Source organism: Prenolepis imparis, unplaced genomic scaffold (assembly GCF_030444845.1).
Source record: "Prenolepis imparis isolate NDT839.2.m4 unplaced genomic scaffold, iyPreImpa1.0 SCAF_4, whole genome shotgun sequence".
NCBI lineage: Eukaryota > Metazoa > Arthropoda > Insecta > Hymenoptera > Formicidae > Prenolepis > Prenolepis imparis.
This window is the reverse complement of record NW_028141162.1, coordinates 17,859,183-17,886,655: the sequence shown is the minus strand read 5'-3', so window position 1 is coordinate 17,886,655 and position 27,473 is coordinate 17,859,183. Positions and strand designations below refer to the sequence as shown.

The following is a 27,473-nucleotide window of genomic DNA, read 5'->3' as shown; positions in this document are numbered from 1 at the left end:
TTATTTAATATTATTTTTTATTATTCGAATCCCAGAAAGTAAAACTAGATCATTTTGTATTCGACTCGGATTTTTAAGTACGCATTGAACACTTGATAAAAAAAATTTAGTGTTTTTTTTTTCATTTGATTGACATTTTTTGTTTTATTTTATTTATTTGTTTTTAAATGTATTTGTATAACACAAGTATACACATCATATATATATATTTTAAATTTATTTAAAAAATTTTTTAAATAAGTTAGATGAAAAAAAGTGTCATCTTTACTAAATTATCTAGAATAATATTCAGATAATTTGGTTTAATAGCACATAAAAATACTTAAAGTAGTAGAATTTGAGCAGTTAAATGATAAAAACTTATAAATAAAAGTATGAATATATTTTTATATTCCTTTTATAATTAACATTTTTTTTATAACTTACATAAGTGGTTTTAAAAATATAATATTATCTGGAAGTTAGGTGAATCGCCATATAATTTTATCTTTTATCTAGATATATTTAAAACAAAATCATCTTCATCCAAAGATGAATTTACATATTTTCATCTCATCTTTATCTAGCTAATTTTAAAATCACCTAAGCACAACTGTCCCCAACATCCGAAAGTTCGTCGAGATACCGCGAAATTTAAACCGCCGCGCGTTTCGCGCCAATTATCGTCCGCCCGGGTCGATAAGGCAGGCCCGAACGTTACCGAGTGCGCCACCTGTCAAACTCAATTTTGACAGGTGGCGCTAGTGTCGCGGCGCGCGCCGCCGAAGCAGCAGTGTCGCGTGAACGAACGAACGCGCTGCGCGAATCCCTATGCAATCAAGAGTCTCGCACGAGACGCACACGCGAATCTATATATCTATACACAATCGCATCTCGCGATACTCCCGGGGGTTATAGGTGAATCCGCGGAGGATCGCGAATTCGACGTGCGGTCGCCGGTGTCCTGCGATAAGGAACGAACGGTGGGATCCTTCCCCGGGGAATTGGCGCCGAATAACTTCCGGGCCTAGAAAGAGAGAGGGAGAGAGACAGAGGACGGAATCGAATCAACAACGTCGTCGTCGGTGAAAACGCCATTTTGTGGTCGCGCTGCGATCCTGGGGCGGGTGGGGGGGGACGTAAACACACCATCGAACTTTCCAATTGTATTTCGTCGCGGCGGGAAGGCCAAGACCCCGTGGAGGACCCGCTTGTCCCCGTAGCCGCTCGTGCGTCCTCCCCGTCGACCCCGTCGTCGCGTTCCTGGGCGATCCACGTCGTCCTCGCGGACTGGATTTTTCGCCAGACATTTCGCGCCAAATCGCCGCCGACTTTTATCATGAGGCGGACGCACACCTGGCGCACGAATAGCAACGCGTGAAAGAGGAAACAGCTGTCGTCGAGATCGTACGCGACCCGATATCGGGGGTTTGCCAGGTAACGTATAAATGGCCAACGTAACGTTTCTTTTTTCTTTTCCGAGCGAGAGAGAGAGAGAGACAGAGATTCGACGTACATCGTGCTCCGATTTCCTTCCTCCTCCGATCACTCTTGTTTACTTGTGTGTGACGCGTCACCAGAAGGAGGCGACGAAATTTTTGCACGCTGGCCGAACGATTTTTAAATGTTTGTTTACACGTATAGTTTTTCGAGAACTTTGTTGATTGTTCAGGTAGACGTGCACTTGTCATATCCAAGTTCGTGCGAAATGGAAAATTAATTTTTGTACAAGTATTTTATGATGCAATGATATAATTTTACGACAAAATATATTTTATGATATAGATGATACGAAAAATTATTCCTCGCGATTTATTGCCTTTTTTATCGCAGTTCTCTGAAATATTGCAAACAATATCCAGCGATATTGATATTCGATGATACATTATCAAAGAAATTAATATATATTTTCTCTTTTTTTTTACAGCGCAGCGAAATCTTGAAACTCGCTAAGCTTGTCTGTCTCCTGACAAAAGTATGACGTCGATGACTATTGGCGAATGAATATTTCTAATAAGATAAGGCTCGAAGATATGCTTCTTGTTATCGTAAAAAGGCTTGATGAGTGAACAAAAGTATAAGGAATGGTATTCTATTCGGTCCAGCTGGATGTCAGATAAGCTGAAAAATGTCTGGTGATTCAGGATGGAACGCCGTTATTCACCATCCCTCGGATTTAGCACTGCAGAATTGGAATTGGGAGGAAAACGATGGGGAGCAAGAGAAAGAGCTCCCTTCGACCGTTGATATGGATGCCATAAAAGGTGGTGGTAGTTGGGATCCCACTACTGAACCTAATGGTAATAGCTGCAGAATCTCGATTATTTAGGAATCTTGATAAATAAATCGTAATAACCCTTCTCTGATGAATTTCCAGGAACAGATTCGGTCGACTCCGAAGAAGACTCTGATTCTGACGACGAAAGCTCTGGTGGAAGCGAAGGCAGTTGCTCTTATTCAGATTCCAATTCAGAGTCAGACGACGAAAGTAGCGGCGACGAAGAGGAAGACAGTGGATCTAATTCGGATTGTTCTTCCGAACACAGCGAACAAACGTTTTCCATTCAAGAGACTAACTTTGAACAAGTATATTGAAACGCAACATTATACAGAGTGTTCTAGTTTAATTTTTGCATTGAGATTTCTCGAAGACCAAGACTTTCATCGAAAATAAAATAAAAATTATGATTTCGAGGGGAACGTCTTGTAAGCATAGGCTTATTCAAGGTGGAGGCATTTTGGAGAGATTTCGAGGTCGTTACTTTTTTATGGAAGCATCTTAATTTTTTTACATAAATTGATTCCTCGTAATAATTGGCGTAAAAAATTATTGCAGTGGAATAATCGAAAAATGAATGAGATATTTTATGCTTTATTCTAACACATTTTGACAAAAAATATGAAATATCTCGTAATATACTCATTTTTCGATAATCTTACTTGAATAATTTTCTACATAGAATGAAATAAATCAAATTGGTGTAAAAAACATATAGTTATTTTTACGAAAAACAGTTGCATATTACAAATTACAATTTTTTTAAAATCAGAAGAGTATATTTTTCTTACACCAATTAATTTAGCTCATTATGCGGAAAAATAATATTAGATTATCGAAAAATGCATATATTTTGTCAAAATGTGTCAGAATGAAGCATAAAATATCTCGTAAGCCATTCATTTCACTCTAATAATTTTTTACGTCAAATACTACGATGAATCGATTTATGTAAGAAAATTATAATGGTTCTGGTTTAAAGAAAAGTAATGATGATCTCAAAATCTTAAAAATGCTTTCTATCTAGAATAAGACTATGCTTACAAGACGTTCCTCTCGAAATTGTACAACTTTTGTATGAAACATTTTTCGATAAAAGCCTTGATTTTCGAGAAATTTCAATGCGAAAGTTAAAATGGGACACCTTCCATATTTCCATCCTACCAGTTTGTGTCTTTTGTTAGAGCGACTTTTCATAAGAAAATATTGTATCGTGTGTTTGCAGGGAGCGTTGAAATTAAAAATTACCATGAAGGGTCCGAAGAAGGAAGACTCTGAGAAAATTAAGTGTGAAAAAAACAAGAAAAACGTTACAACAAAGAAACCAAAAACCAGTCACGGAAATAAGGTAAATAATTATCTTGCAATTATAATAACTATAAACTAAATGAAACAAAAAAAAAACACAGATGGAAAAACACTCAATTAATTAACGAAGAAAAAAAATGATATGATTAATCATTGGAGTTGTTCCGGATTTCACGGATTTTCACGCAAACCGACTTGTATAGTCCTCAGAATGTAGTAGCGAGGATTCGGACTCATCTACGGGACACGTGACGTCTCAACAGACGCAGCAGCAGCAACAGTCGCAGCAGCATCATCATCACTCCTCCTTGCAAGAGATCAATCAGGAAGATCTCACCGCGATCTTGCCTTCGCAGGAGCAGGAGGACGCGCCGTTCGACGGCTTCGAGGACTCCGAGAGCGGTCGATTAGTGTCGAAGGCGATCGAGCGCATGTCGCTCGGCGCAGATTCAGATACGAGCGAGAACGCCGATCAGAATCCCGTCCCGGTGTACAGTTCTACCCTGTTGCAGCAGTTCGCCGAGAAGACCGCGATGCTGTCGGAGCCGCGAAAGAGGCGCAGCAAGTGCGGCGGTAAAAAGCTCAACAACGACACCGAGTACCCCTGCGCGTCTAATGTCTCGCCGGATTCTGGCATTCAATCGGTGGACAACAGTCCCCTACACCTGGCGGCGAGTCCCGTCAGTCCTCCGGCGCCGACCCAATCGCCCATTCAACCTTCGGTCACCACTAAACCGGCGGTGAACGTCGACCGGGTGCTGTATCCCCCGAAACGGAAACCCGGCAGGCCGGCGAAGGCGGTGTCCGCTCAACCACGTGGACCTGGCAGGCCGCGTTTGAGGCCGGAGATCGTGGAGAAGATCCAGAAGATCGAAAAAGCGGAGAAGGAGAAGAACGAGTCTCTGAAGAGTGCGAAAAATTCGGATTCTCGATCGACGGAGAAGAAGCAAGCGATCGCGAAGGAAGGATCGAACCCGAAGAGCACCAAGGAGGACGTATCTTCGACCAGGAAACGAGCTAACGCGAAGCCGATCGCGTCGAGGGACGCGAAGGAGGATGTATCTCCTGCGAGCAAGAGAACGAAAGGCAAACCACCGACGATATGCCAGAAGAAACGTTACGGTAATCTTTCGGCGAAGCCTCCCTCGCAGGAGAGAATGATGATGAGGAAGACCGCGACGGGATCGACGAGTTCCCCGATGAGGGTAAAGTGCCTAAGCAGGTCCACCGCGAGCAAACTGGTGCCGCAATGTGATGGCAGGAGTTGCCGGAAGGTCAGACAGGACAGAGCCTGCGTGCCTAACAAGACAACCACGGTTCCGTTGACGCGACAGAAGACGTGCGAGCATCACCAGGTGTCCAAGGACCAGAAGAGCACCGGCAAGAGAACCGGTTCCAAGGAGAACAGGAGTAACGCGGCCGTCGAGGTGTCCAAGAAGCAGAATCTAACGAAGAAGGCGCCATCGGTGGTCGGCAGGCGTGTCTTGAAGGAGAATAAGTGCAACAAGAAGACAACCGTGACGAATCATCACGAGACCAACGGGGTGGGCGTGCAGACGTTGATCTCGCTCCCGGTGGGCGACATCCTGAAGGCTGAAATAATGAAGCACGTGTCTTCCAACAACAAGTGCGACAAGATGCAGCAGTCGACGACGCAGCACAATCATTGCCACAAGCGTCACCATCACAAGCATCACAGGAAGCTGCTGACGCCGCCGGAGAAGCCTATACGTATCATCGACTCGTGCATCCTCCACGAGCTGGAGAAGCTGATCGACGAGTTTGCAAGATCGTGTAGCCTGGGTAGGAACAACACCGCTGCCAATCATTCGGAGCTGCCGCAGATCTTTCGCGTGAAGAAGCTGACGAAGAAGAGGAAGGGCGGCGACGTCGGCGCGAGCGACGATCAGAAGCTGAAGCGGCGGCTGAAGAAGGAGAAGGTGTTGGCGAACGCTGATTCCAAGAGCAGCGCCAACACCAGCACGAGCTCCAATCCGAACGAGCAGCGGCTGCCGCTGAAGAAACGTCACTATCACGTGTCGAGTCCGCATAGCTCGCAGAGTTCGAACGCCAGCTGCGCGGATGCGAACGCGAACGAGTCCAATTCCACGGAGAGTCACATAGAGGAGGCAATCGAGGCCACCATCACGAGATACGGCGGTGGTGGCAGCTCGACGTCCTCCGTTCACGACGAAGAGGCCGCGCCAGTTACGCCCAAGAAGAGACCGAGGGATGCTGCTGAAAGTGCGGTATCTGAGAAGCCAGGTACCGATGAGGATAAACCCATCGTTCAGTTATCAGAAGTTCAACCGCGCCGGAAGAAGAAAATCGTCAAGGATCTTCGCGTCACCGTGACGAAATTACCGTCCGAAGGTCACGCTTTCCTCGACAAGGTAGCGGAAAAGAGCTCCAAGGTCGCCGCGGACAAGTCCGGTAAATTGGAGAAGGTTGCAGTGGCGGAAAAATCGATCAAGACCGACAAATCGGACGAGCACAAGCTGGACGTGGAACACATTCGTATGGAGAAGAGCATAAAGGTCGACTCGGAGACCCACATAGAGACATTCGACGACGGTTTCGCCGTTACCGAGACCAAGGTAATGCAGATGGGTAATTCGAGCGTGCCAAATCTCATGAACAACACCGCGGCGATGATTCTCACGAAGAAGAAGATGCGAAGACGAAAAGCCATCAATCGCACGGGCTTTCCGACCCTGAAGAAGAAGAAGAAGAAGCTGACTGTCGATTCTTCCACCGCTAAATCGGCGACATCTGGCAGCGCCAACGAGATACGCAAGGATCGGGAAAAAGTGTCCGAAGAAACGGAGGACAACAAGGCGTCCTTGATGAAGAAGGAAGTTAGAAACGCTCCGACGGAGAACAAATCTGATGGTAGAGAACAGGTCGTCGGTGGTGACGTGAAGAACAACCTGGACAATTCCAGCACGGTGCAAGAGACCTCCAGTCGAAGCGGCTCGGACGAGGTGACGGAGTCTTGTCCCGGCCAGCTGCGAGTTCGCAAGGACCTCGTGGAGTCCGACAGCAGCGTGTTGTCCGAGAAGCTGTATCCTAGCCCGATCAAGTACGAGAAGATACCGGACTGCCGGATCTACGACGAGAACGCGTCGCTGGAGGAATCCCTGGAGCGTTACAATCAGAGCCAACGGATCGCGGAGCTGAACGAGGAGAACCTGAGGAAGCTGGAGCGCGCGAACGTCAAAATGGAGCTGTCCGGCTGCTTCAACAACAATCACAAGAGAAGAAGAGGTTCGACCAGTCCCTCCAATTTATACGTTAGGAGCGCGAAGAGGCTGAGGAGCGCCGGTTACGATACAGAAAGCGAGGCACCACCCAGCAGCGACGTGGCCAGCGAGGATCAGGAGGTTGGCAGAAAGCCCGCGGGACTCTCCAATCGGAAGAAACAGTCGAGGTGGAAGAAACGGTACTTGCAGGCTAACAATATATTCTCCGAGTACAAGAAGGACCTGGAGCCTAAGAAGCTCGCCAATGCTGATGCCAAGAGGAAGATCATCGTCTGCCCCAGCGGCGAACATTACACTGCTGCCGAGCAATTGCCAGGCATCATCCCGACCGGGAAACTCTTGCGGCAGAAGAAGACGCCGTTTCAACTTCAGTACGATCTGCTGTGGCTGCACGCTCAGTCAAGGTTACCCAATCGGGATCTGGTGCCATCGTGGAACTACAAGTAAGTAAAGTGTGTTGTCTTCTTTTAATTTTCTAGTCTTCTTCTTGATGAAGTAATACGTTGGGAACTTTTCAGTGCCAAACAAGTGCATAATATTAGTAAATAATTTTGTACCTTGTCCTTGCAGAAAAATTCGGACCAACATTTATTACGACGTTAAGCCGACCACCCTGTACGAGGCACAGGCGTGCGAGTGCAAGCCGGAGAGCGGCTGCGGAGACGATTGCATCAATCGCATGGTCTTCAGCGAATGCTCGCCGCAACTGTGCCCTTGCATCGACAAGTGCGCGAATCAGAAGATTCAGAAGCACGAGTGGTCGCCGGGATTGCAAAGGTTCATGACGGAGGACAAGGGTTGGGGAGTGAGGACTCAGCAGTCGATCAAATCTGGAGACTTTATCCTCGAATATGTAGGCGAAGTCGTGTCGGAGAGGGAGTTCAAGTCTAGAATGGCGACCAGGTACGATTCCATTTGTATATGTATATGCAAAAATATACCCGAAGATACGAAGATAATTGTAATCAAATTTAGAGATAAAAATGTACATTAAAAAAAAACCGACAGATACGCCAATGATACGCATCATTACTGCCTGCACCTGGACGGTGGCCTGGTGATCGATGGTCATCGCATGGGCGGCGACGGGAGGTTCGTGAATCACTCGTGCGAGCCGAATTGCGAGATGCAAAAATGGAGCGTCCTCGGCCTACCACGTATGGCGCTGTTCGCATCGAGGGACATCAAGCCTGGCGAGGAGTTGACGTACGATTACAACTTCGCGCTCTTCAATCCGTCGGAGGGACAGCAATGCAGATGCGGCAGCAGTGCCTGTAGAGGTGTCATAGGTAAAAGTCGAGAATATCTGTGCATTATCATCGTCAGGTTGTGATTAAACAGGGTGTATACTCCCGGGAAAACCTTGAAAACCTGGTATTCTCAGGAAATTTTACCTTGAAAAATCAGGGAATTCTCATGGAATTTGATAATTTTATTTTTATTTAGCACTTAAGAAACATATGTCTAACATATCTTTGTAATATTTAATTTCTTTTTTAAATGTGATTTTTTTAATTGAAGATCTATTTTTCAAAATATCAAGATCTTATGTAAGTTTCATAGAAAATTGTTCAATTTTTTTTAATAGGTAATATTTAAATAAATCAGTACTCCTTATTTATTTAATAAATAAATAACAATTTAATAAATAATTTATTTAAATAAATTAGTATTGTAAATTATTTTTTGTTTTATATATTTATCTTATATTTTTGCATATATTTTTAGTGTTTAGATATAGTGATATATCGTACTTATTGTCCAAATTAATTTTACAATTAATAAGTCAATATTAAATGCTAGAAAAACTGCACTCTTGATAACTTTGGAATCGTATGAATAGAAAACATTATATATAGAAAGCGCAAACAGCAAAGAAACTTATTTTAAAAAGCTGCATCTACAAATTTTCTTATTTTACTTGGAATTTTAAAGGAAAATATCTGGAAGATCAGGGAATTCTTAAGGAAATTTTTTACAAAATTTGAGTAGACACTCTGTTAAATATAAATTTACTTGATAAACGACAGGTGGAAAGAGTCAACGGGTGGCTAGAAGTGTCCCATCGTCTCTCCCATCGGCTCAGGTGGAGTCCACCGAGAGAAGATCGGTGGGTCGACCGCGGAAGAACATTCGAAAGTCGAACAACGCGGTACAATCGGCCAACTCTAAGAACCTCTGCAAGTCCCGGAAGGTGGGAGACCCGACGTTGACGCACAACACGCCCCAGCTGAAGCCGATGTCCTATCAGCAGCGTTGCTTCGCGCGCGAGCATCACTGCTTCCTGCTGAGGAACCTGGAGAAGGTTCGACGGCTCAAGTCAGCCCAGTCGATACAGCATGTCCAGGTGCAGAACGGAAAAACGAAGATCGGGAATGCTAGCGTCGCCAAGGAGAAGAGCTCCGGAGACTCCAAGGCCCAGTCCGACGCCTTCTTTTCGCAGCTGACCGCGTTGACGAACACCAACGCGCGAACCGTGCGAACGCGTAGGCTCGCGCAGGCGCAGGATGACCCGGAGGTACACAAGACTGCAAAACTAGCCAAGGTCAGTTGATGCGCGCGATGATGGAGTTTCTCGTGTTATTTTCAATACAACATACAGGGTGTCTAAAAAATCCTGCAACAGTCAAATATCTCATATAAAATATCATGTAAAATTTACTGTGAAATTTTTTGATGGAAACCCCTATTTTCGATTGCACATTCTTGTTCTTCTTCTCAGCCAAGGTTGAGCAAGTTAATTAGTAATTATTTTTTTAAACTAAGTTAAAGTTAATGGCTTATAAAATTAATTTAATTACGGTAAAAGTTGAATGAACAAAAAATTCATAAATTGTGTTAAGATTAAATTAACTTAAATCAAAAGTTAATTTTTGAAAACATTATTTATATCAAATTAGAATGTAATACATAACTTTAAAATTTTTTAATTTAATATTTTATTTGTTAATTTTTTTAAAATTTATATCAAATAATAAATAACAAAGAAATTATGTTTTTTATATAGGAATATATATTTTTCTTTGTAACTACAATTTTTTATGTAAAAAATAAAAACTAATATCTTTATTTATTTTATATTACTTGTAAGAATGACATACATCATAAAATGATGCTCTTATTAAAATTTAATCGTTATTAAAATATTTTTTAACTTAGAAAAAGAGTTAATAAATTTAAGTTTAGTTGAAGTTAAAAATTAACTTATTTTAAATTAAATAAGCTAAGTTAGAAGTTATGGTTATTAACTTTTTAACTAATTAACTGGTTGTTACCCTTGCTTGTAGGTTATCTCGAGAGCTTTTCAAAACACTATAATAAAGTATTTTTTCACTCAGTGCTTTTCAAATTATAATGTTTGAAGATTACAGTATATTTTTTTATATAAAATACAAAAAATTTTGTAAAATATTTAATTTTCAATAATCTTATCTTAATACTTTTATGCATAAAATAATTAGACAAATCAATTGGTGTAAAGAAAACGCATAGTTATTTTTAAAAAAATGTATACAATTTGCAACATATTTTTTCTTAAAAACAATTATGCGCTTTCTTTACATCAACTGATTGGTCGCATTATTCTGTGCATAAAAGTATTGAGATAAAATTACCGAAAACTGAATGTTTTACAAGATATTTTGTATTTTATGTAAAAAAAATACTGTATCTTTCAAGTCTCATAACTAGAAAGATGCTTGGCGGAAAAAAACTTATTATAATGTTTTGAAAAGCTTTTAAGATAAGCTACATAGATGAATATGTAATAAAAAATAGTGGTTTCCATTTAAAAATTTCAAAGTGAATTTTATGTAGCCTTAGCAATGCTATTTATTTAGTCACTACTAATATTACTACTTAATATTAATTATTACTTAATATATATTAATGTTATTAATTATAATTGTATTATAATATTAATATTATTATAATCATAATTATATTATATTATTAATTACTACTTAATATTACTACTTTTATTCGAAACTTTTTTTCTCAAAAAGTCTTTGTTTTCGAAATATTCAACTGTTGCAGGACTTTTGGGACACCCTGTATAATAAATATTATTGATGTAAGAAAAATTATTATAAATAAATTATTAACTTTTTTTTACAGGTACTAAAAGAATTGTACACAATCGTGGCAACGGCGAACGACGAAAATGGCCAGCTACTGTGCACACCGTTCATGAACTTACCCTCGAAGAGAAAATTGTCCGATTATTACGAGAAGATAGCGGAACCCATCGATCTGAGCACGATAGATCAGTGCATCGGCACCGGTCATTACAAGACCGCGGAGCACTTTGATCACGATATGATAAGGCTCTTCGACAACAACGTGAGATTCTTCGGCAGGACGTCCGAGATAGGAATCGCCGCGGCGAGACTCCGGAAGCTGTACCTGAGCAGTAAACCCGATTTTGTGGACGCTATAACGGAAGCGACCGGTTCTCCGCCGTCTCAGAGTTTCCTGCCGCCTCGTGGATCCACGGCCGGAGAGGAGGATGTGATTAGATGCATCTGCGGACTGCACAGGTAAATTAACAAGCTCCTGGCTCCTCGCCGACCAGGAATTGTGACGTCAGAGGCGAGAAAAATTCTTCACGCTAAAAATTCTTAGATGCCATTTCGAAATAAAAAGATATTTCGATGAAACGGCACTTTAAATGTCTTTAGCACACTCTTAAAATACCTCGAAAACTATCCTTTTCCCTTTATAATCAATCGACAACTGTAAAATGATTGTAATATGAGGCCCAAGCCGTCTGGTCTTTGCGCATGCGCAGTCATTTCACATAAAGTCTGATATCACGATCATTTTACGGTTGTTGATTGACTCTCAAGAAAAGAGGTATTTTAAAAATGTGCTAAAGCCATCTAAAGTAATAGTGTTTCATCGAAATATCTTTTTATTTAAAAATGGCATCTAAGAATTTTCAGCGTGTGCTTTCTCGCCTCTGACGTCACAATCTAACATGGCCCGCGGCGAGGACCCAAGAACCTTAATTACATCCAGTGTTTGCTGTTATCTAAATAAAATTATATAGATGATCATGTAGATAAAATTTTGGCGTCATCTTATCTTTATATAGATAATAAAAATATATATTATTTATATCTGCATTTTAGATTAAAAAAAGTGTTATCTTTACTAAATTATCTAGAAATTATCTAGATAATGATCTAGATTCTAGATAATTTCTAGACAATGTTCAGATAATTTGGTTTAAAGTTATAGCACATAAAACTACTTAAGTAGTAGAATTTAAGCAGTAAGCGATAAAAACTTACAAATAAAAATGTGAATATATTTTTATATCCCTTTTATAACTTACATTTTTTTTATAACTGTGTTTACATAAGCGATTTAAAAAAATAATAATATTATCTGAAAGTTATCTAGATGAATCGTCATATAATTTTATCTTTTATCTAGATACATTTAAAACAAAATCATCTATCTTTATCTATCTAAGATGAATTCACATATGATGAATTTTCATCTCATCTTTATCTAGCTAATTTTAAAATCATCTAAGCACAACACTGATTACATCAATTATGCATATAGGAAGATTAAAGATGTAGAGAATAATTTCTTCTTTTTATCTTGCGTATTATTTGAAGTTATCTTTATTTTGAATGTATCTTCACGCCCATAATTTGTGCAGGGACGAAGGTCTGATGATCCAGTGCGAGCGCTGTCTCGTTTGGCAGCACTGCGACTGCGTGAAAGCCGACACGAGCGTCGAGTCTTACTTGTGCGAGCGATGCCAGCCGCGTGAAGTCGACCTGGAAATACCGTTGGAGGGTGAGGAGGAAGAGGAAGGCAAGAAGCACTATGTGACGTTGTTGCGGGGCGACTTGCAGCTTCGACAGGGCGACACGGTGTATGTCTTGAGGGACACTCCTGACAAACACACGTATAAAACTATACAGAAGCCCGACTACGAGCAGATGGACATTTTCAGGATCGAACGTCTGTGGAAGAATCACGAGTAAGTGATTGTTTTGCGATCAATCAAGTTGATTTTGTGTTATCGGTTAAAAAAGATTAAATTATTGATCTTTTAAATTATCTATATTCAATAGGGGCGAGAGGTTTGTGTTTGGACATCACTATCTTAGACCCCACGAAACTTATCACGAGCCAACGCGCAAGTTCTACGTGAACGAAGTCGTCTGCGCACCTTTATACGAGGCTGTTCCTTGTGATCTCGTGGCCGAGCGATGTTGGGTCCTGGATCCACATACTTTCTGTAAAGGTATGTATATTATACAGTATTTTGTTGATCACATTATTGGATATACAAGGTGTTCGAGAAGTTGTGTTTAAAAAGGTCTACTTTCAAAGGTCTTATCAATTTGACCTTGAGTGAAATGTGTAATTGGAACTAGCAGTTACATTTTTTTTTTAAACAATTACGTTTTTTACACTAATTGATTTCTCTTATTATTTTGTGTATAAAAGTATTGAGGTAAGATTATCGAAAAATAAATATTTTATGAGATATATTTCATAGTTTGATTATGTCAAATTAAAATATCTTATAAATTATTCATTTTTGGGCCATCCTACCCTTATAACTTTTTATACAGAATATTACGAGGAATCGATTTATGTAAAAAAAAAAGAGGGGGTTCCGTTCAAAAAATTCAAGGTGACCTTGTCCTGACCTTGGCGACGTCATCTAAGGTGAAGCTGATGAGGCCAGTAAATAGATCTTTTTACAACTTTTTTGAACACCCTGTTTAATTAACTTTTTTTACACACATTACACGCTCTTTTGAACTTAGGACGTCCAGTCGGCTCGACTCCCGAACACACTTACGTGTGCGAGTATCGCGTGGATCGCGCAGCGCGACTCTTCACGAAGGTAGCTAGAGCGAGGCACGCTGTATGCACGAAACCTTACGCATTCGAGACCTTCCCGGAACGTATAAAGCATTACCGCACCTATCTGGTAAGTGTTATCATTCTCTCTATCAACAAGATTAAGATACTAATATCTCTCTCCGCAACATCACATCAAGTACAAAATCCTATTTTCAGCCTCACAGTCTGGACGGGATCAAGATGTCCAAGGATAAGAAGAAGAACAACAATCAGGAGATGGACGGGAGTTGGAAAAAGTTGGAATCCGGCGATAACGTTAAAATTCATGGCAAGGAACACAAGTGCGTTAACAGAACGAGACGAAGATCAGGCGAGATCCTGACGGTCGCGTCTCCTATAACATCGTACGCTCAGGTAATAATGATCTCGAAGAAGTCGAAGAAGAAGGCTCAGCAAGTATCTTCGTTACGTAATCATCATTTGCCATACTTTCATTCGCAGAGGGAGGAGCAGAGGAAGAAATTGAATGGCATTCTGTTGAATCTACTGCAGAGAATGCCGAACAAGAAGGACCCGTTAGATCTGTCGTTCCTTCTAGAGAGGAACAGGCGAAACCGAAAAAGACCCGGCGGACTTAACCCGTGACAGTGGGTAATGTCACAACGATAATAATATATCCGTACTGTATATATACATATAAAAGTTATAATTTATAGAATTATACCTATACACAAATCTCAGTCAGATAAATAATATAATAGGCTAGATGGTTCGGATCGTTCTAAAACTTGATTCTATCGTGTATCAAGATGATAATTGTACATTTACCTCCCTGTTCTTCGTATCCCTCCCCTCAACTGGAGGAGATTGTGAGGGAAATAATCTTTCCTCTTCGTACAGCCCGTCCATTGATGTAATTTATATCGATATCCGTGATCAGGAGCAACGTTTATTTAAGCGAATGACAATTTATCGATTTCTTTTTTTTACATTTTATTTTCTTTTTTTCTTTCTTTTTTTTATTCGTATGTGTCTCGTCATAGATGACTATATTTTAAAATGGTTTTCTCTTTTTATATTATCTTTAACACTGAAAACAAGATATTTATTGATTAATAACTACATCGGAAGTGTCTCTCATCATGTCTCATAAGCAATTTATAGATATTTCAAACTAGATAGATACTACGCTCATAATTAGAATATTCAAGCCGATAAAAATTATAATATATAAATATGGATTCTCTTCGACAGTTGGGCTAATTAATAATTCCGAATTTCGCGGACTTGTATAGAAAAAAATGTCATTTGTACATTCTTTTCATAGAGAGTTGACAGTAGCTAAATGTGTACAAATTACAGTACGTGTTATACATAGAACAAGGGTGGTTCTACGAAAGAAATAGATGTTATTGAATACTTGAGCGTGCGTATATTTACATATGTATATGCGATGATGTTTTATCGCGTGCACAGAGGTAATATTATATTTTTCATAATCGAATCTTCTTATTTGAATCAAGTCTGTAATATATATACTTTCTTCGCTTTTACTAGGGGAAGAATCTTTACTATATAATGTATTTAATTTATTGATATATATATATATATATATATATATATATATATATATATATATATATATTGAGAGAATAGTGGACCGGCGCGACACGAATAAGTCGCAATAATTCCAAAATTGTACATATGTATTCAGGACTTTATATTTATTATTGCATTACACAGTATGGTAGATACATATATTGTGACGAACACAACGTTTGATATTGAATTTTATTTTATTTTTTTTTTCTTTTTGTTTTTTCTTACATATATATATATTATATATACGTATATTATGTGTACATTAATTTTTGTGGAATAAATTTGGTATATTACGTTTTCAATTCGACGTAAGACGAAAGTATATCAAAAGAAATACCATTAAGATGTGTGCATTTTTTTCCCATGAAATTAACATATATACGAGATATTTATTTTATTTAAACGCACTTTTTTCGCGTTTATATCTATTTATATACATTCGGTATATCAGTATAAAATATGGAAATATATTTATTATATTGTGTAATTCAAAAATAAAAAAAAAAGGATTTGTGAAGCTGGCCTTCTACGTAAACTGTAAAATATTAAAAGGGACACATAGTGTGTGTATGTGTGTGTGTGTGTGAACTGTTCTTGGAAGTTCTTTTAAAATGTATGCTGAGATAAGGATTATATTATAAGATATATATATATATATATATATATATAATTATATAATATATATATAACTATAATATATAACAAGTAAATCGTAAAAAGGGGAATATGTCAAACAACATAGAATGCCATTGATATTTTCCATGACATATACACAGTTGCATCTTACTCGATTATTTTTACGCGATTTGTTTCTTAAGAATAATGAACGAAATATATTCTGATGTACACAATAATTACGATCTTTTACATACAGAGTTTTTATTAATTGCGAATGTATTTTTAACGATTTGGAATTATTTTTTTGCTAATTATACTTCTACACATTTTTATGTATGTGTTCGCAGTGTTCTTTTTTTTTTTTTTTAACAATTTTTGTTTATACGTGTCTGTAGGTGAACAAGTCTTTTGTCAATTATGTAATAACGGTATTAACAATTATTAGCAGCATTATGTAACAATAATTTTTAATCCGATATCTTTATTGAAATCATGTTATATATCATGATGCATAAATTTACGCATCATTATTATGATATCGCAACGTATGAAAAAAATACTACATGCCCAACTTGTAAATAAATGCGAGCGAAAAAAAATATATATATATTCGATTATAATTTTATTAATTTATGTTATTGACAAGGTTTGACGAGAAACCGATTATAATATAAATTGTTGTTTTTTGTAATAAAAGGATTATTGTATTTTCGCACTGAAAAAAAAAAAAAATATATATATATATATCTTTCGTCTTACGTTTTATATATATTATATATATATTATATAATTATATTATAATATATATATATATATATTATATATATTATATTTATATATTATATATATATATCATATAATATATATTTTTCGTCTTGCGTTTTATTTCGAGTTATTTGAATCGTGAGAGCGTGGCTTTTTTGTAATATTTCATTATTAGGCAAATTTTTGTTTTTGCAACATTATCATTAGTCAATAATTAATGTCGTGTGTTTGAATTGTGTCCGTATATATATATATATATATATATATATATATATATTTAAAGCAATATATAACGTGATGATGCATTAGAGGGATATTTTCAGATCAATCATTCGTAACAGATAGATGTGTAATGATTTGTGCCTCTTGAGTTTTTTTTGTTTTTGCTTATATAATTAACATCATTATTATAACGCATTTATAGATATAATCAAACGAAATCAGAAAAAAAAAAACAATTGTTGCGACAAGCTTTCAGCTAATGTAGTGCATGTACATACTATATTGTATTGTATTCTGATAAAAACACAAATACACGTGAAAAGTTTTTTCCTTACATAGATACGCCACATATCTTTATTCTCGCTCATCAATCTTTTTAATAAGTACCATACTTGTACAAGTTTAATGAGAATATAGTGTGTTACGCAAGACTGAATCATCATCGTCACTAAAAGTGTGTAACGCATAAAATTACATATATTACTTATGGATGTAAAATACATATATATATATATATATAGGTGAGAGGCCGAAATAAATAGAAGAACCTTTTATTTTTACGAATAAGTTTGTACATTTTTGCGTCAACAATTAAGAGTTTACATAGATTATTAATTTTTTTTTGTTTTTCATCATATAGAAAAAAATTACTAAGTGATTATCGTCATTACACAATATGCGGCCCACATTATCAGGGGCCTTCTATATCTTCTTCGCTTATGTGGTAACACAGAGGTACTAGCATAGGCTACGTGTAGATTAAATATAGTATTCTTGATTATTTCTTAAAAAATAGCTCACCTCTCTCTCTGCCTTTTTTTCTTAATATTTCTTTAATTATATCTAACTTTGCATATCATATCATTCTTAATTGTTAAATTATTTTCGATTTCACACAGAAGTACTTTAGCTCGGAACATCACACACTGTACAATATGTACGGAGACAAAAGAAAATAAAAGAGCTAATGAGACATTGTATTGTATAAGAGCTAATGAAACAGTGTACAAATAAGGTACACACTGTACAATATGTATGGAGGAAAAGAAACGCGAGCTAAATAGGACAGTCATTCTTCGAAAAACATAAAAAAAGGATCTCTCCTACTAGTTGAACAGAAGGGAAAATGTGGGATCGCGTTTTGTTCACAAGATTTCTTTTCTTTTTTCAATTATTCGATCGACAATTAATGTAAAGGTGATTCGTATATTTACTACACATACACAGATGCCTGGTCGCATTTATTTATATCGTCGCTAAATTATAATAATGTTCGATTCACTGATCCTAAAAATCTGCAATCTAGATATATCGAGCAAATCGATTCACGCTTTTTTTTTTATTATATTATATTCTCAGGATGGATGTTAAACATCGTGTTTATATAAACATATAAACGGTATTTGTATATATAAAAATATAGTCGTCGACACAAGATGCAATCAGATAGATAGAAATAAACAAATTTCGCTCTTTGTATCTTTTCTCAAGAGATGCACAAGGAAAATGAATTAATTATATATCCTAGCAGAGGAAGTACGTAGGGTAACAAATGCATTATGAATCAATATAATAATGTATATAGTATATAGTTTTTAGATCAATGAGCAAAATTAGAAAACGTCCGGTTTCCGAAGAATCGAATAAAAACCAATCATATATTTCTGCATAATAGATAATAATCGTGTAACTAGAGAAGATACAATACAGGTACAAACATCTGAAATCGCTTAATCAAATAATAAAGTTAATTGTCGTAGCAAGAGAGATCTTGTTTTGCATGTTGTCTTGTGCAATGAAAAGTCTGCATGTATAAAACGTGTGTCGAAGAATAATTTATTTGTGCCACAATATTTCTTTTTCTTTTCTTCTTCTCATACATTGTCGGTGGTTTATAGAAAGATAAAGATAAAGAGGTATACAATATATATATATATATATATATATTATATATATACTTTTTTTTCCCTTGCATATTTTTTTCTCTTTCTAAAAGGGCACTGCTATATAAAGGTTCACTATTCAGCGAATTCGGTTGGATGCACTAGCTGATGATTAAAAAGTGTTTGTCTTAAAAATTAATTTATTTAGATGTGAACACAAACATAAGCGAAACAATCTAACATATAATACTGACCAATGTGATGATCAATTCATACTCATCTCATATTTTGACGGAATTTAATGTAGAAAAGATTCCTAAGTGCTCAATGTACTATGTACATGTCTTGTGTAAATTCATGTATAACAATCTCCCCGATATACACTAGTGCTCGTTAAACCAAATTCGCTACATCTATTTAGTATAAATAGATCGATAATTTTCTGCATAATTTTTTTTACTTTATATAGATCTATACATATTTACACGAGCTCTTGAGGATAATTATTTTTTTTTCTTTTTTCGACTTTTTTATAATGCTACTTGCGTGTAGTTTGTACCCATACGTAGTACTCTTCCTCTTTCTCTTACCTCCTTTTTTTTACTTCTTGAGAAAGTATTGCGATAAAAAGTTATATCTCTTTCCTCGCGAATGTGTTACATTATCGTTTTCTTAATGCACTTAGATTATTAGACCTGTGTTTCCGGTTTAAGGATTTTCGAAACTCGCTAGAGGTGTATCTGTTATAATTTTTAAAATAATTTCTCATTCGTTTGCGATGAGAAAGTTTTCTTTGTATTTAATAGCGGTATTTTCGCGCATTCAAACACTTGTTAATACATATATCGTGATGTGTGTATGTAATCGTATATGTAATCGTAAATTCTTTTATCTACTTATGTGAACGAAATTGTTGCATGATTGTTGCAGTTGCTCTGCGAGAGGGTAATTCATTCGCGCATAAGACTCTGTTATTCTTGCAAATAGCTGTATCCTGCTCCCATATCGGTAGAAGTGGTTGCAATCATGTCACTTGTAATCTCCTGCAAATATATATGTACATTATTTTCAAGATTCATATTATTACATTACGATATGATCTATTACGACCAGTGTTTGCTGTTATCTAAATAAAATTATATAGATGATCATCTAGATGAAATTTTAGTATCATCTTATCTTTATATAGATAATAAAAATATGTATTATCTATATCTGCATTTAAAATGAAAAAAAGTGTTGTCTTTACTAAATTATCTAGACGAATGTTCAGATAATTTGATTTAGAGTCATAGCACATAAAAATACTTAAGTAGTAGAACTTAACCAGTAAGCGATAAAAATTTATAATTAAAAGTATATGAATATATTTTTATATCCCCCCCTCCCTTTTATAACTTACATTTTTTTTATAACCGTGTGTTTACATAAGCGGTCTTAAAAATAATATTATCTGGAAGTTATCTAGATAAATCGCTATATGATTTTATCTCTTATCTAGATATATTTAAAACAAAATCATCTTCATCTTATCCGAGATGAATTTACATATTTTTATCTCATCTTTATTTAGCTAATCTTAAAATCATCTAAGAACAAGACTGATTACGACAGAATACCAATTTAAGAAACTTTCGATGTTTAAGCAAAAACAGCGTTCTATATGTCTATACCTTACATTCAGTTTCCATTCTCGGTTTAGATTTACGATGGTGGATTATTGTTTGCTTACAGCTTGGCTGCCAGCCGCAGTGGTCTGACCACTCTGTTGTTGCTGGCCCCAATACTGGTTGTTGTAATACTGCTGGTTCCAGCTGCTGTTCCAATTACCATTGCCGTATCCCTGTTGACTGTATCCCGCTTGGCCGTATGACGTGCCTGTATGACCGTATCCTTTCCAATTGCCTCCCCATTGCTGCTGACCCCAGCTAGTTTGTGGCTGATTCCAATTACCCTGGGACTGATTACTTGACCAATCTTGACCCCAACCCCCAGACTGCTGCGATCCTTGATAACTTCCGCTGGAAAATCAGTGCAAAATGTACTTCATCGAGCTACTCCGTTTCCTTTTTGTTAAGAAAATACAGGGTGTCTACTCAAATTTTGTAAAAAAATTCTCTGATAAAAATATAAAACAAAAAGATATAAATATGACAAAAAATAATTATTATACTCCTTATTTATTAAATAAATAAGGAGTACTAATTTATTTAAATATTATCTATTAAAAATTTAAACAATTTTCTATGAAATTTATAATTTATGTAAGATCTTGATACTAAAAATAGATTGTCAATCAAAAAATCACATAAAATTTTAAAAATTAAATATTGTCAAGATATGTTACGTTTCTTAAGTGTTAAATAAAAATAAAATTAACAAAAGAATAATTTTTTTTTAAATCCCTGAATCCAAATCAAATTCCATGAGAATTCCCTGATTTTTCCCGGAAGTATACACCCTGAAATACCATGATTCCATCGACGAATAATTGTCAATTACCTCATAGGAGCCCAGCCTCCTTGTCTGGGTGCGACAGATCGGTTTCTGTCATTTCCTGATCTCCTGTCGACACCGCCAACTCTTCTGTCGACCCCTCGTATCATCGCGGGCCCACCAGATCGTCCTCGTGCCCTCCATGGGGCATGAGGAGGTACGTAGCCACCGACGTGCCTCATATATCTCTGCGGTCTCTCTCCTCTCCAACCACCCAAATTAGGGCCACGTCGAGGTGGAGGGATGCGTCCTCTGTCTTGATCTTAATCAAGAAATATATAATAGTTAGTATATCATACCATAACATAACCAGGGTGTCTACTCAAATTTTGTAAAAATTTTCCCTGAGAATTCCCTGAGAATTCCCTGATCTTCCAGATATTTTCCTTTAAAATTTCAGGTAAAATAAGAAAATTTGTAGATGCAGCTTTTTAAAATAAGTTTCTTTGCTGTTTGCGCTTTCTATATATAATGTTTTCTATTCATACGATTCCAAAGTTATCAAGAGTGCAGTTTTTCTAGCATTTAATATTGATTTATTATTTGTAAAATTAATTGTGACAATAAGTACGATATATCACTATATCTAAACACTAAAAATATATGCAAAAATATAAGATAAATGTATAAAACAAAAAATAATTTAGTATAAACGTCTTAAGGAATACTAATTTATTTAAATAAATTATTTATTAAATTATTATTTATTTATTAAATAAATAAGGAGTACTAATTTATTTAAATATTACCTATTAAAAAAAATTGAACAATTTTCTATGAAACTTACATAAGATCTTGATATCTTGAAAAATAGATCTTTAATTAAAAAAATCACATTTAAAAAAAAACTTAAATATTGCAAAGATATGTTAGACATGTTTCTTAAGTGCTAAATAAGAATAAAATTATCAAAAGGGCAATTTTTTTTTAAATTCCCTGAATCCAAATCAAATTCCATGAGAGTTCCCTGATTTTTCAAGGTAAAACAAAATTCCCTGAGAATGCCAGGTTTTCAAGGTTTTTCCCGGGAATATACACCCTCATAATTTATAATGAGCAATTGTGATTAATAATATGTACTCACAATTATTTCTTCGATTATGATCTCGCGTGTCTCGGTTGTTTCGCGAATCGCGCGTTTCTCTGTTACTGGCCTCAGTCTTGTCAAGACGCGGTCGTTTCGTCGCTGTTGCTTGCTGACCAAATCCGGCCTCTTTACTCTCCTTGTTGTATTTCTGGATGAGCTTCTTACCCTTATCCTCGTCGAGCTCGACCCATTCCACCGTGTCGAAAGTCTCTCCCACCGAAGGTGCAGTGAAATTTGCTACAATTATTGACATTTCGATTAAACACTGGTTTGGTAAATCATGCGCATATATTAAATGTCAATGGAGATACCTTTCATTTCCTTGAGATCAGACTCCGAGACGTTTCCTTCGATCGCACTGTGTGCAGACAGACGTTGACTGTATTCTTCATCGGTTGGTACAACAACGACAGCTTTTCGCTGATATTCGCAGAAATTTCGTATCTTGCGTCTTTGTACGGAAGAATACATATTGCTCTTCTGCCACAAAATGTAAGTATCATCAAATAATTGTTATAAAATGTTTTATTTAAATTTAGCAATTTTTAGTTCACAAACCGATGATATTCTTTCGTACCTGATCTAATATGTAATTACGTCTTCTGCCATTTGCCACGTCGATCAGCTGATCGAGCGCGCGATTGCACTTATCAATAATAACTTCTCGTCGACAAGTATTTTCTTGATCTGACAGAGCAATGTCCTAAAAAAATATTATAGATTTTTATATTAATGTTATTTATTAATATTGTTTTATTATATTAAATATATTTATTATATTATTATATTATATTATATTAATACACATAGTGTTTCGAAAAGCTCTTAAAATAAGCTATATAATATGTAATCAAATATAGGAGTTTCCATTTAAAAATTTCAAAGTGAATTTTACGTGGCTTTAATAATACTATTTATAGTCATACTAATATTACTACTTAATGTGCCACTTATATAAAGCCCTATAACTTTTATTTGAAATATTTTTCTCAAAAAGCCTTTGTTTTCGAGATATTTAACTGTTGCAGGACTTTTGGAACACCCTGTATATTATATATATATATATATAATATATATATATATATATATATATAATATACAGGGTGTATATATATAATATATATAATATATTAATATTATTGTATATTAAAATTATAAAACTTATTATTAAAATATCTTAATATACATATATTAGTTAAATATGTATTATAACTTATAACATATATTAAATATATATTTAATATATATTTAATGTATATTATAATATTATAATTATATTAATAATTATATTAATATATACTAAATATATATTTAATATATATTATAATATTTAGCAGATACTTACTCCTGTTTTTTCAACCAAGTTATGGAGCGCTAAAATATTATACAATTTAATTGGATGTTCGGCCGCGTGCTTCCTCGCCCAGGTGGTTTTTCCCGCCGCAGGTAAACCGTACATCATTATCACCTCGCAGTGCGCCTTCGCATCCGGTCTACGCGGACCAGCAATTTTGTCCTCCGATTCTACGTTACCCACTAAGGTATAACCCGGAATTTGTTCGCACCATCCCTGCTCTTGCCCGAAATTGCAGACGAACGTACAGTTTTTGCTGAGAATATGCGGAAACAACGGTTTGTCGCCGAGCTCCTCCTTGGAGATGCTGAACGCGGATCCGAGATCTTTGCCGTTCACCGTGTAAGACAATTCTACAGTGTTCTCAGGCGTCATATCGAGGTAGCATCCCACAACGTCGTCCTTGCCGAATGACGAGCCGTAATCCGTGAACTTTGAATCGGTGCCCTTCTGCCCGGCACTCGTGTACGCGTAACTCAGCCTCTCCTCGCCAAGTTGCATGGATGAGAAGAGAACCGACCAACCGAGTCTGAGTGCAGTCTGCTGCTCGTCTTTTGCGACAGCGGAATGATGTTCCGTAATTTTGGCTTCGTAGTATACTTTCCCATTCGCAAACCCATGAGATGCTCTTGCGCCAGCCCATATGTGGCTAAAGTCACCATTATGCATAGGTGTGGCGGAGAAAAATCCTTCTTTGTTGATGACTAAATTCAAGTCGGAATCATCTAAAAGCAAAAAAGTATTTATTAAACACAATATATAAATAAAATAAATATAATAAATATATAAAAATAGAAAAAATAAAATATATATATTTATTTACATAAAAAAATGCATAACATTTATAAGAACTTACACCAAGATAAGATCACGGCTGATTCATCGAAATCTGGTTCATTCTCAGCTTTCTGTGGTACAGGAGATGCCTGATGGACTTCCACTGGACTAGGAGATCTTTTCCTTTTTCTGTCATTGTATTCTTTTTGATTTGATTCTTCTGCATCCAGATTCTTGCTTGCATCTTCTCGTTTTATTTCCGATGTTTCTGCAATCTTTTTTGTACAAATAAAGATAAGTACAAATAAAGATAAGTGATGATTAAAAAAATAGCAATTCTTATATTAAATCTACGAGAGATAATTTGTATAAAAAAAGTTTAATATTTTATATATAACGAGATATATTTATATACCTGTTCATCTTGTGGAATATTATCCGTTTTCTCATCTACATCTTCTACATTAACTGAAACGTCCATTGTTTCATCTTGCACTGTATAATCGTCGTTAATAGTCTTTTCTTCATTTTTTAACTCGATATTATATGATTTGTCTACCTGATCAGGTATCACATGTGGTTGTTCAACTTCTGGAATGTTTACAGTATTCTTAACATTATATGTATCCACTATGCATTTTGCATCCTCTTTTTCAATCGAAACTTTATTTTCAATGTCTTTTCCGAAAGTGTTTTGCACTTTATCGACATCGATATCTTCCTTAACTTCGATTTTTTCCTCCAGGCTTCCTGCAGATAGTTGCTGAACTTTGTTACCTTCCTCTATACTAGACTCTTTTGTTTCGTGCTCTTCTCGAGGTATAGAAAATCGATCTACACTTGCAATTGTACTAGCTTTTACAGACGGTTCTGTCACAGGTACTTGGAGAACATTCGCCTCATACTTATTATCTTCTAAAATATTAACATGTTTCGCTTCTTCCTCCTGAGACTTTACAGACAGCGGTGAATAAATCTTGTTCTGAATAATATTTGACGCATTGTCTTCTCTTTCTTTATCTTCAGGCTTTTCAGGAGACCATTTTGATATTCCTTCTTGTTGTACTACATGTTCCTCAGAAGTAGACTCTGATATTGTCGTTAACGTTTCATACGATTTCTCACTGTATTGAAGTTTACTCGGAGTAGATTGCTTCGAAGAATTTGGAGTGGTAGCTATCCTCGATGTGTTTCTCGTAGAAACCTTTGTAGGAGTCACCATGGAAGAACTCCTAGACGCTCTGCTAGGTGTCCTCGGTGGTTGCGAAGATCGTGCGGCCTCTGCAATTATTTCTTGCGTTTCTTTAAAGGCTGTGTCACCTGTATTCTCTGCATCCGAAGCTCTTTCTTGATCACCTATGGAAAAAACAAAATTATCATTTTATATCTTCAAAAATAAAGTTATTATTTTATATCTAAGCAGACTTCCTTGAAGAAGAAGAAGAAGTAGAAGAAGAAGAAGAAGAAAAAGAAACGTCACACTATATTAGAGATATCTAGATATATAAATAAAAAATAAGACAAAAAATGAAATTATTATTTTATATCTTTGCAAATTTCTTTGAAAAAGAAGACATATCGTGCTATATTAGAGATATTTAGATACATAAATAAAGATCTTATAGTGTAACGTTTTTTTTATATCTTTGTACTTATTATATATCTGTTTCTTTTCAAAGAAGAAGATATATTATACTACATTAGAGACTGTATTTAGATACATAAATAGAGTATGACAAGAAACGAAATTATCATTTTATATCTTTATAAACTTGTTCAAAAATAAAGTTATCATTTTATATCTAGCAAAAATTTCTTCTTCTTTAGAAGAAAAAGAAAACATTGCACTATATTAGAGATATTTAGATACATAAATAAAGAGTAAGACAAAAAATAAAATTATTATTTTATATCTTTGCAGACTTCTTTGAAGAAGAAAAAGAAGAATTATACTATTTAGATACATAGAGTATGACAAACAATGAAATTATCATTTCATATCTTTGCATATCTTCTTCTTTGAAGAAGAAGAAATAGAAGACATCGCACTATATTTAGATAAATAAAGATCTTGTAGCGTAGCGTTATTTTATATATTTGCACTTATATATCTTCCTATTCTTCCTCTTCGAAGACATATTACACTATATTAGAGACTCTATTTAAATACATAGAGTATGACAAAAAACGAAATTATCATTTCATATCTTTGTATATCTTCTTCTTTGAAGAAGAAGAAATAGAAGACATTGCGCTATATTTAGATACATAAATAAAGATCTTGTAGCGTAGCATTATTTAATATTTTTGCACTTATATACCTTCTTATTCTTTTTCTTCTTCGAAGACATATTACGCTATATTAGAGACTCTATTTAAATAGAATATGACAAAAAATGAAATCATTTCATATTTTTGCAGACTACTTTTTTGAAGAAGTAGAAGACAGAGATATATAGATACATAAATGAAGAAGTGTCTTTCAGTACTCTGCGTTGATACCACTGCTTAGCTACAGCTTGTAGCGTAACAACGTACTCGTGCAGGAAAATAGCGTAATCACCAGGAAGGTACCTCGCTCTCAGGACCGGTGCACTTCACTAAAGGTAGGATAGGACGAAAGGACGCGACAAGGACGAGGACTGAAGGAAGCCTCGTGACAGGATGACAACACTTACACTCCTGCTGCTGCTGCTGCGTCGTCGTCGTCGTCGTCGTTGTCGTCTCCTCCTGCACCTTCTCCACCTCCTCCTCCTCCTCCTCCATAGCCTTGCGTAGCCGCTCGACGAGCACTGGCTTGTTGCCCTTGGTGTCGAGGCGCGCTCGCTCAGCGCCGCCCGTAACTCTATCACTTTCAATTTAGACGGATCCATTGTGCGCGCGCGACGTGCCCGGTTAGCCAGATAGTAGGATTCATGCACCCCTGCACCTTGTTCGACGCGAATGCGAGAGGAATATCCCTCACGAAAGGCCCATAGTACTCTGCGTTGATACCACTGCT

At 36.2% G+C, this 27,473-nt stretch overlaps 2 protein-coding genes across 2 annotated transcripts; one reads left to right on the top strand and one right to left on the bottom strand.

The window, feature by feature from the left end:
- The first annotated feature begins 783 nt into the window (after positions 1–783).
- Positions 784–17,704, top strand: Ash1 (histone-lysine N-methyltransferase ash1). Its single transcript, XM_083037183.1, has 14 exons — positions 784–1,416; positions 1,907–2,279; positions 2,357–2,565; positions 3,483–3,605; positions 3,769–7,271; positions 7,399–7,731; positions 7,837–8,117; positions 8,859–9,373; positions 10,945–11,366; positions 12,503–12,829; positions 12,924–13,096; positions 13,629–13,795; positions 13,885–14,082; positions 14,170–17,704. Exons 2-14 carry the CDS (start codon positions 2,108–2,110, stop codon positions 14,311–14,313), a joined length of 6,567 nt encoding a protein of 2,188 aa, XP_082893309.1. The 5' UTR covers positions 784–1,416; positions 1,907–2,107; the 3' UTR covers positions 14,314–17,704.
- Positions 17,411–27,443, bottom strand: LOC145935668 (uncharacterized). Its single transcript, XM_083037184.1, is given in 11 exon segments — positions 17,411–19,801; positions 20,491–20,779; positions 21,261–21,516; positions 22,339–22,578; positions 22,653–22,821; positions 22,919–23,044; positions 23,687–24,420; positions 24,552–24,747; positions 24,888–25,828; positions 27,151–27,291; positions 27,294–27,443. Coding segments are annotated over 11 exon segments (3,216 nt in total). The 5' UTR covers positions 27,346–27,443; the 3' UTR covers positions 17,411–19,729.
- Positions 27,444–27,473: the final 30 nt, after the last annotated feature.